At 44.2% G+C, this 11255-nt stretch overlaps 1 protein-coding gene across 2 annotated transcripts in view; it reads left to right on the top strand.

Moving 5' to 3' along the window:
- The first annotated feature begins 562 nt into the window (after positions 1 to 562).
- FADS2 (fatty acid desaturase 2) overlaps positions 563 to 11255 on the top strand; it is a 37429-nt gene continuing 26736 nt past the window's right edge. The window contains exons 1-5 of one of the 2 annotated variants that reach the window (XM_040558277.1): positions 563 to 1061; positions 6365 to 6475; positions 7674 to 7871; positions 8236 to 8337; positions 9200 to 9325. In XM_040558277.1, the coding sequence (XP_040414211.1) occupies positions 855 to 1061; positions 6365 to 6475; positions 7674 to 7871; positions 8236 to 8337; positions 9200 to 9325 (744 nt within the window). In that variant the 5' untranslated portion in view covers positions 563 to 854. The remainder of the gene's footprint in view (positions 1062 to 6364; positions 6476 to 7673; positions 7872 to 8235; positions 8338 to 9199; positions 9326 to 11255) is intronic. The other variant, XM_040558278.1, reaches the window with a different exon arrangement.

Below are 11255 nucleotides of genomic sequence, written 5' to 3'. Positions count from 1 at the left end.
TCTCCTGCGATGGAAGAAACTGTTGAGTCTGACAGCCCCTGACTCTGTAAGGCAGCATGTCCAAACGGAGGTAAACAATGTAAATTTCAGGCAGAACACCAAAATCTCCCTATACCAAAAATCCCCTTTCTAAGTGCACCGCTAGCTAAGAAGTAAGGCAGTGATTCTTTGGGGGAGAAAAAAAAAAAAAGGGGGGGGGGGGGGGGGGAAACGCTCTTTAAAGCGGGAGCCAAAGTCCTGATGAAAAGAAAACAAACAAACAAAAAAAAAAGGAGCTTTGGGGAGGGGAAGAGGGGGGCGCCTGCCCCACCGCTGCTCGCCCCCCGGAGCGGGCGGCCGGTCGCAAGCGGCGCCCCCGCGGGTTGGCGGCGCAGCCTGGCCGGCAGCCGGCTTTTCCCTTCGAAAGATCGCCCAGGACCAATGGCAGGGCCCAGCCCGGCCTCGGGAAGGCCGGGATTGGTGCAGGAGCTCTGCTGATGCCTGGGGAAACCTCGCCGGTACTGAATGCAGGAGGATGCTGGGGGTGCGGGGGGTGCGGGAGCGGGGCGGGGGGGGGGGAGGGAATGGGCCGAGCTTCCCACGAAAGGAGGCTATGTGCGAGGTGAAAGTACATCAGTGCCGGGAAAAATAGCCTAGGGGGCACTTCGGAGCAAGCGACAGAGCGGAGAGATTGCAAGGGGCAGGCAGCAAGAGACAAAGAGGAGGGAGGACATGAGCGAAAGGAAAGGGAGAGGACAGGGGATCAGCTGAGTGAAACCGAGCGAGAAAAGCCCTTCCCTTGCCGGCACGTCCCTGGGCAGTGCAGACAGGTTCCCCCCCTCCGTTGGCCAGAAGACAAAGAAGCAGCCAGCCCCATGGGGAAAGGGGGGGAGAAAGGCGAGGAGTCGGGGGAGTGCAAGGCGCAGATCCCCTTCTACACCTGGGAGGAGATCCAGAAGCACAACCTGAGGACGGACAAGTGGCTGGTGATAGAGCGCAAGGTGTACAATGTCACCCAGTGGGCAAACAGGCACCCGGGGGGCCACCGAGTGATCGGCCACTGCGCCGGGGAAGATGCCACGGTAAGGACCCCCCCGCACGGACACACGCGTGGCTACCTCCAAGCTTCACCAGCAGCCTCTGACAGGTCATTTCCACCCTCACGGTTACTGAGAATGAGCTTTTTTTTTTTTTTTTTTGCACGGCCGGCCGCCTGCCTCCCTCTCCCCCACCTCTCTAACACCTGCAGCTCATCTCTGCTCTAGCGCCGAGGAGCAGAGCGCTCGGCGCGCATTGATGCGACTCCTTGGCAGCCAACTCCCTTGAGCCGGGGCAATAACATCTGGAAGAGTGGGTTGGTAAAGATTGCTCGGCTCTGCTTAAGCCCTGCTGCTTGTCTCTGTCTCTTGTTTGTGCTGTCTTTCGATGCTTCGTAATCAAAGCGTCCAGAGTCTTCCCCTCTCCAGCGCATGATTATGCGAGCTACACCGAAAACAAACACTAGAAAGGGTTAAAAGAGTCCAGTCCGCGTTTCAAAGATGCTTCTGTTGAACAGCGTGAGCTTGAGACTTTAAAACAAGGAGCTTTTTAGCTTTTTCCCTGTGGAGAATTCTCGAGAAAATGTTGTTGCAGGTTTCTACAGGGCAAAAAGAAAAAAAAAAAAAAGTTTGCTGCCACTACAGCTGCTCCTACGCTTCATAGCTGGCTTGTTTCAGCTCCCTCTCGTGTTTCAGCAACTTTTAAAAACAAAAAAAAGGAACAAAGTGTTTCAGAGAGTGTTGTCTGCAGTTTCTCCCAAAGCCACCTACTTCAGAAATGCATACAGGGAGCATGTTCTCACCCCCCAATGCTGGCCCAGAGTTAATAAATTTAAACTGCCTCAGAGCTTTTCCATGGGCATGGTAAGCAGCAGAAGGGATCGAGCTGTAACTTTAACTGTTTATCTGCCACGGCTCCTAACACTTTTAGCAAGGAGGCTGTGCATGTGACAGAATTAATTGGCAAGAATTACTAACGTTTTCCTTTCCTTCTCCATTTGCCTGAGGTCTGTGGTTATTTTCCACTGGTCTCCTTGAAGCACTGAGATGCATTTTGGTGTTCCTGTCCCCTTCCAGTAAAAACTCTGAATGAAAAGCTTTCTCCCTCCAAAAGAAGTAACTGGGTGAGGATTTTCTCTGGGCTACATAAGTGCAGGGACTGCTGAAATCAGAGGAGCTGGGCTCCTGTCCCCAAGAATTTACTTTAATACCTCCACTAGAAATCAAAAAGTATCTGCTATTGTATTTGTCTCTGATCTTTGCAAGGGAAACTGAAACAGATTTGTGAGTCTACTACTGCTGATCCTTTTAACTTCTCTTACCAGCTCTCCAGAGTACCTTGTATCCCACTATACTCAGAGCACACTCCAAGAAGAAGTGGTCTTAAGAGTGCTCTGAAATTGTCCCTTCCATCCCGAGCACTAAAATGGAATTGGTATCTAAATTCCAACTTCTCTATGACAAATCACATTTTAATACGAAAAAAAAATCTCGCATTCAGAGTGAGAAATCCTTGTCCTTGAGTCTGTCAAGGCTTTACTAACATGTCTCATTTTGAGTTGCAAGATATCACAAATGGAAGAGCTTAGGAGGAGGAAAAGGCAATGATAAAAACTCAGTTCAACATGTTTGCATTCCTAGTTCTCGAATGGCTTTCACCTTTCTGGAATTCCCCTTAGCATTACATGCAGTTAGGACCCACAGTCCAGCAAAGGTGCACCAAAGGAACTTCAGCCGCTTTTCCATTTATCTTTTACCAATGCTCTAGAGGATCAGGCGTACCAGTCTATCACAAACTGCCCACAAACAGACTCACTGAACTCTACACCCATGTTCTTAAATAACGTGGTTGGTGATGCGTGAGCTAATTCATTTCAGGATGCTCACAAGATAGCTGACTGAAAAGCTCCATGACAGCTTTTATGCTCAGCATGCTCAGCTGATGCTGATCAAGTCAAGAGTGCCCAGGCTAGCTTACACATGAATTTTCCCTACAAGTACTAACAATATTAGGCATTCATTTATTTTAGGCCATACTTTAGGATACTGATACAGCACACCAGACTGGGAGAACACGTTCTGACATCACATCATGCACAGTTGCTTTCAGTAAATGAACAAGACTTAAAAGCAGGCACCTTCCAGCCTCTCTGTTTTAGAAATGTTCAAGGATGTGAAAGAATGTCTTTGCACTGACTGCACTGAGTACTTCAATGCTTATGTACAGCTCCTACCTCGATAAAGTAAAGCTTTTTTCACAAAAACAGCTGGGATAATTCCCACTTCTCATAAGACACATCAGTTTATCTGGACGATAGACCACCAAACTGAGAGGTCAGGTGTAAATATCATGTGGCTTTTTCCAGAGTCTATCTTCCAACTTTTGCTCTCTATTTCCCTCCAATACAGATTTGAGGACAATTCCAATTTTCAGGACCGATTTGTAAAGGAGACACCTAAGATATAGCAAATCAAAAAGCAATTTTTCCTTCACTATAGCTTTCTCTCTGATGATGGTAAGAATATTAGGACATGTTATTCTCTCTCCTGCTTGGAGACTATACTGAAAAATCCCATTCTCTACCCAATATTACTTTTCAGCCACCTCCAGTGAAGGTGAAACTTTCCTACTAACAGCACTTTCGACATGGAATAGGCTCAAGATGACAGGGAAGTAGAAGATCGTATATGGTATATATACGTGTATATAGTTTTAAGTAACAACCGTGCTCTGACACGCATGCTTACATCTCTGACCAGTTTCAACCTTTACTTTTCATCCAGCCAAGGAAGAAGGGTTCAGAGATGGAAGAGACCTCTCCCCAGAAAAGTCATGACAGAGCATGTTTAGAAGACAGATGTGCTACTGCCAGGGAAGCCTTAGGTGAAGAGAAATACCTTCTAGGCAGTGAGGCAGAAGCTGCTGTTCTGAGTCACCCTGCCGCTAACACTACACAAACCTGAGTGATCTCCATCACAGAGATAAAGAGATAGCCAGCCAGACCTCCGAAGATTATTTTCCCCCATTAACCTGAACAATACTGAGACAATATTCTTCAATGCTTCCTAAGTGTTCACCCTCTCCCTCTCTACCCTTCTCCTTTTTTCACCTGTCATACTTTTCGTCTCGAAATGGTACAACCTTGCAGCAGGCACAGTCAGATACTCACTTCCCCACTATTCTGGTCTTCCCTCCCCTTTCACATCTTCTGCAAATTATACCAGGGAAACTCAAATTGTCTGCAGAACAGGGCTGTAGTATCAGCGTTGCTGGCCCTGGAGTTTTACCTTCATTTTGGCACGAGTAAGGTAAAACCAATAGGCAACAGTGCAGTCAGAAAGCACTGGTCTCACTCATGCTTGAAACTGGGGTAAATTTTGCCAGTGTGGCAGTCTTCCTGAGTAGAACAGGACAAACTGATCCAAACTTTCCCCCGTGATAACAGATATTGCTTTGTTTCTGAAATTGTTTCCGAATGGGATAGTTTGGACACTTAGCAATGTCATGAGAGCTGAGAGTAACTAGAAAAGTCCAGTACATTTCAGTTTGCCTCCCCCATGTGCTGTAATGACATTTTTTCTCCTCTTTGCATCTTCCCCCATAGCCTCTGGCATTTTAAGGCTTTTCTAATCTTTATAAGTTTATATATATATATATAAATAAATAAACCTGTTCTCCCCATCCTTCTGTTGCTTCTCTTCTCATATATTATTTCTTTAACTTCAAGCTAAATGGCAGAGACCAGCTTTCACTCTCCTGCCTCGTACAAGTGAAATGTCTACGGTCCAAGTATTACTTTGAAGCTCAATCCCAAATCTTGGAATAAGCTGAAAGTTTCAGAGGACTTTGGCGGACTTTGGCACCAAAGTTGCTGGTGGTAATTATGAACACCAGAGCTGGCCTACTAATGGAATTCAGCTCACAGGAAGGTCAGCTAGAAACAATGAGCACTTTCCAATCTGTCTTTCCCATTCAGAACAAGGGGTGAGATTTTAGCTGGTCCTTGGTTAGAAAATAGGACAAAAGAAGAAAGGCTGAAGCATGGTACTCCTGACTTCTTTTTTTGACCATACTTCAGTTTTATTTTACTTACTCATAAAATGAACAGCACAGGGATTTCAATACAATGAGAAAAGGAGGTCATAATAGCACAAATCATTAGCCAAGCTGTCTGATGAACCCGTACTTACTTGAACTACCCGTCCTTTAAAATCATGGGCCTTCTGGTCTCCATGAGGTCCATCGGTTTGCGCCTCTGTGAGGAATGAAACATGTCAATGTTTCAACAGATGTGATTGAATCTTACTTGTAGAAGGAGCACAGTGAGCAAAAGAAAATAAGCCTTCCTCATAGCTGGAGCTCTCCTGCCAAAGACCATCTCACAGAAGAGGGCTGTGGTTTAGCGTGGGGACCCAGAGAGCGGGCAGTCATAAAACAGCATGGAACTACATCTTTACAGTTCTTCTAGGTGAATTTCTAGAGTTAATTCCAGTTCTGTGCAGTAAGGACCGTGTAAAGGTTTCTGAGGTTGGTGAACTTTCTGTCCCTACTGCTACCTTTGGGGTTAAAATCCAAGCCATGCCATGTGAAAGGAGAGATGTGCAAGACTTCACTACTAGCAGCAAATGCATCAAATACATGCTTCCCAACAGGTATCTGCAGGACACAGATACACAAGAAGATATAGAATGAGGAAGGAATAGAAAAAAAGAGATACGGTTAATGCACCAGACTCATAAATGATGTTGCATGGAATAATCAGGGTCTGAGATGGTCAATTTTAGAAAATTTAGATATGAAGAAAAGGAATTAAAAATAATACATAACAGTACCTTGATAGGGTTAAGCTTCTTTTTTCTTTTTTTCTGATTTCAGTACAAAAGGACTTACACTTATTATCAATACCCTTGAGGGTATGCAAAAGCACTTGTTCTGTAAAACCAAAATGTATAGTGATCTATTAGACGAATTCATTCTCCACTTTGCAGTATGCTCTGGGTGAACATCAAATCAAACACACTATAAAAACCCCCTCTCTTGAATTGCCTCCAGGCAGCAGACTTTCAAAGGGAATTTATATCCTAGAGGGGATTTGCACAAACTCCTGTTGGCCTGCCTTCCAAGGGAATTAGCAGGACTTAGGTATTTAGGTGCTTAGGAAGTTTCCTGGGATGCTATCTAGACAGATAAAGACACCTCAGTTCTCGCTGTTTATTTTCTACCAGGTAAGCAAATTCAGCAGCCTCTAGCAGATGTCTTCTCTACTAGCAGTATTGCACTGAATTCCAGAGATGGAAGTCAGTCCAGCTAGTCCTCAATCTCACATTTACTCACATTTCTATTCCAGGATGCGTTCCAGGCCTTCCATATCAATCCCACCTTGGTGCAAAAGTTTCTCAAGCCATTACTTATCGGAGAGCTTGCTCCAGGGGAACCCAGCCAAGACCGAGATAAAAATGTGAGTATTCTTCTGAGCTGGGGTTCATTGTGGGCATGCTCCACCATTTTTTTTTCCTCTCAGGATGTCCTCCAGGATGTGGAAAAAACACCAGACAGATTGTGCAGGTGTCTTCACTACAGGCAGCTCCAGAGAAAGAGAAAGATGCTCTGTTGCTGAACACCTCTGTGCAGCAATGCGCATAGATAAAAATGTGTGTGAGAGGGAGTTGAAACATTCAGACTTCTGTACAAGCATTTGTGCCATGAGTGGCAGAGCAATAGGTACTCGTAGGTGAGGTGAAACAGATGTCTCATTTCAGTGGGGTTGCTTAAAAGGAGCAACCCAGCAAGCACCTTTTCCATCCGCTCCATATCCTCAAGCCAGCCCCCGTACCCCTCCCAGACAGTTCATTTATTCATTATTCAGGCATTGTGTGTAGCATGACTACTTCCTGCTACAAAACTCAATCCTGTTGCTTATGGCTGATCATGATTATCATAGAAATCATAGAAAAATCATAGAACCATTAGGGTTGGAAAAGACCTTCAAGATCATCTGGTCCAACCATCCCCCTACTACCAATGTCACCCACTAAACCATGTCCCTTATAGCCAGGTCCAATCTCTATATCGATATATTTGTATCGATATATTTGAATATATATTTTATATATATATATATTTGAATATATTATCGATATATTTGTATCACTCACAACAGAAGAGACAATGCTAAGCTGTATTAACCCTGGGAGGCTCTTGATGTACAATTGCATGCCAGCTAACCCACGTATTGAATAGACCACAGGTGCTCTGATATTGGGTGCTCATCACAGAAGGTTTGGAATTATGCTTAAGTAATAGGACTGAATTCTCTCATTCTCCAGCTGTCTCTAATACTTGTATAGCTCATTCAGACTAGAGTCATCAACAGATATGACTCTCGACATAGCAAGGTAGTGCTGCTGATTCACAGAATTCTCCTAGCTCAGGGTGCAAAAGGTCAGGACACAGGCTGAGGCCAGCCAGGGTGTTTATTCATAGGAAAGTACTATGAAAAGCTAGAAAGTAGTGTGAATATGGAGATTAGTACTTCCTTACTTCTAGAGTAGCCGACCAAAGAAAGAAACAGCCAAGGTCCTTAGGATGAAGCCTTCCCTGGACACATTCAGACTTACTCACAAGCTGCATGCTGTGCCTTACGTGTCCATTTGCAGTCCCAGCTGGTGGAGGATTTCCGGACCCTGAGGAAGACAGCCGAAGACATGAATTTATTCAGAGCAAGCCCTTTGTTCTTCTCTCTTTACCTGGCCCATATCATTGCAATGGAAGCTTTAGCTTGGCTAATGGTTTCATACTTCGGTACCGGGTGGATTACAACTCTCCTCCTTGCGTGCATCCTTGCAACTTCCCAGGTAAGAAGCAGTAGGCACAGAGCATACCGGGTACTCAGTGAGGTCAACGTGCACTGAACTTTTCTTATTAGACCAATACAAATAGGAAAAACATCCACATCTTCCCCCACGGTGCCTTCTGGCTGCCCCTGGTGATTTTGCATCACACGTTTTTCTTGCCTCTTGGGCTTTTTGTTCTCCAGGAGATGGAGGCACTGATCTCTTCTCCCTGAAGACCATCTATAACACCTCATGCTAGACATTAGGAAAAGGTTCTTCACTGAGAGGGTGGTCGAGCACTCGGGCTCCCAAGGGATGTGGTCTCAGCACTGAGCCTGCCAACATTCAAACACTTTTCTAACTGATTTATTTTCCATCATCCCAGACCCAGGCAGGGTGGCTGCAACATGACTTTGGACACCTGTCTGTCTTTAAGAAGTCTTCCTGGAACCACCTTGTCCACAAGTTTGTGATTGGACACCTGAAGGTAAAGGTCACTGGGGACACAGGGCACTGTGGAAATAGCTGCAGTCGCTTTGACTACATCAAAGCAGGAAACTGCAGCTCTTAGCCTTTCCTCAGCGAGCAGATGCAGGGAGGAGAAGTTAGGGAGCAATTGCACACGGAGCTGTTGCATAGAAGAGAGAGATATGAGAGCACAACTACAGCTGTTACAGAACACAGTAATTCCACAAACCTCAGCAGAACTGCTCTAATTTATAGCAGCTGAGGACAGATCTCATTAAATTGCATAAAACACTATTTTAACACCCTGTCATATTTTCCACATGCTTCCCAGTATGGTTTAGTATTTTTTTAAGTGTCCCATCCTGATATATCCCATCCATTCAAGGTATTATCAGAATTATACCATGGGCAAGGTCCAAAGCAGACAAGCATTTCAGCACCTACTTGCAGTAGGAACTTAAGCGGGGTAGGACATACCTTTGCCCATTCTCCTAAACCTATTTTGCATTGCCTGGCTCCTCCTGCGCAGTAGAGGGAAAGCAGCATCAACAATCAGTAAGACACCAAGTGGAAATAGCCTACCATTCAGCTACTCATAACAACCTCACTTGTAGAAAGATATTGTGAGATGCAAGTCACCGAGTGTATATTTATGGCCTGTCCTTTCAAATTATTTGATCTTTAGTGAGGGCAAAACAGCCTGGCATAGCTGACACGGGCCCTCCGAAACCAGCAGTCTCATAGTAACTGCCACCATAGCCACCTACTGCTATTATAAAAGCAAATATTAGTTTGGGCACAATCAGAGTTGCACTGTTTTAACGCAACTGCCACTAGAGGAACTGTGCTTTTGCATGGATTAACTCTTTGTATCTGCCCAGGGCGCCTCTGCAAACTGGTGGAACCACCGTCACTTCCAACACCATGCCAAGCCCAACATATTCAAGAAAGACCCAGATGTGAACATGCTGCATATTTTTGTCCTTGGAGATACACAGCCTGTTGAGGTAAGGCAAAGTGGGAAAAAAGTGGAAAACTATTGTCCTAAAGGGCTTCAGAGAATGCTTGTGCAAAACCAGGAATTTGTCAGTGTTGCTGGACATGACTTACAGAGTCAAGACTTCCAGCAATGCTGAAGAAGGACATGCTTCTCCCAGGGACTTCATCTATCTATTGATTTCTGACAGGAGTTTGGCCTTTACACCCTCCCAAACCTTGGGTTGAAGAGCAATATTGACTGTATAATTCCCTATCCATTTCCTATGCTGACCACAGGAAAAAATATTTGGGGATATCTTGGGAAAAGCAATGAAGATGGGACCATAAAGAAAGTAGAAAGCTGAAAAAGAAAACTTTCTTCTGTATTGAAATATCGACATAAGGGGGAAATGTGGTGTTTCTCAGTACTTCATTGAGAATATTTCAAAACTGATCTTCCATTTCCACATAAAATATCTTCCAATATTACTCCAGTTGTGCTCCAGACAATCCTGACAACGTCCTCTCCACTGGAGCCTTTGCCATGCATGTGCAGGGATATTGTATTGCTTGCATACACACAGAAATTTCCTCCTGCTTTTTTTTTTTCCCCTTTCCTTTTCTCTTTTTTCTTTTTTTTTCTTTTTTTCCTTCTTCTATTTGAAGCACAATCTGTGGAGATTTTGACTTGATCTGACAGTGTAAGACACCAAAGCTGATCTGATTTGGACAGGTGAAGTATACGGAAAGTTTCTGCTGGTATAAGCTAGTCACAAATGATCACACTCCTACCTCACTGTGGAGATCTTCAGACATCATCTAGCCCTGAATTTTAAAATTTACACAAAGACTGGGGTCAGAGCCCGACCAAACGTGAACTCTTTGGGTTACTCTAGGTTACTGCAGTCATCAGCTAGAACCGTTTTCTTACACTATGTACCAACATGCTGCACAATGAATAACAGACCGTGTTAAGGTATTTTGATTCCATCTGTCCATTTCTAGAGCCAAAATACTTACCGTTTATTTTATAAAAACCTACACAAAGAAAATAAACCGTTGGTCTTTAAAAAAAAAAAATTGAACAAGCATTTCTACCTAAAACAAAACCAACACCAACAAATCTGCAGTAAGTACAGCACGGAAATATAAAATGAAAAAAAAATAATGCTTTCTCAGCTTTTACCCTATTAAGAAAGTAACCCCAGACATATGCTGGGGACATACATGCTGGTGTATGGTCGTGTATAGAGAATGTCTTGCACACACAAAATTTTTAAGAGGCAGAAAGGTCTCTTGTATATGACTAAAATGGAAGACTTCTCCTGGAGTATACAAAAGCCACTATCTAGAAAACGTAAATCAGTATTAAGCTCTTCACTGTATTGGTACATCCCATTGGAAAATGTTGTGCCTGATAACTGTTTTTTTAAAGTAGACTGTGAGTCTACCACTTAAAGCAAGAACTGAGGATGTAGACATTTGTAACAACAAAGAAAACTGGATCTCTCTCCTACAAAATATCAGAAATGTTAGGTCAGTGTCAGTCTATCTCAATATTCTTTCACACTTACACATAATCTTTTTCTAGAATAAGCCTAGCACACAGCCTTTTAGAGTTCAGAACACAGTGAATTCCTTTTCAGTAATCTTGTAGTGCCCAAAGTTACCGTTTCCTGCAGACTACAAGATTTTAGTGGTCACGAATAGACTTAGAATAGAGAGAGACACGGGAAAACAGAATGGAGGAGAATGGACGTCATAGAACTGGTGATCAGCCCAGGGGGAAGGATCTGACAAGTGGAGAGGGAAGCAATAGGAGAAGCAAGTCAGAGGCCAAAAGTAAAAATAAAATAAAAACAGCAGGGAGCTCTGCTAGACAATAACAGTTCAGGTGACTTGAAGTCTGAGGACAGCAGGCAAAACTCATAGGGCCTCCCTGTGCAGGAGACCCACAAG

Source organism: Cygnus olor, chromosome 5 (assembly GCF_009769625.2).
Source record: "Cygnus olor isolate bCygOlo1 chromosome 5, bCygOlo1.pri.v2, whole genome shotgun sequence".
In the NCBI taxonomy this organism is placed as follows: Eukaryota; Metazoa; Chordata; class Aves; order Anseriformes; family Anatidae; genus Cygnus; species Cygnus olor.
The sequence above is the reverse complement of the archived record's forward strand: the minus strand, read 5'-3'. Positions and strand labels throughout refer to the sequence as shown.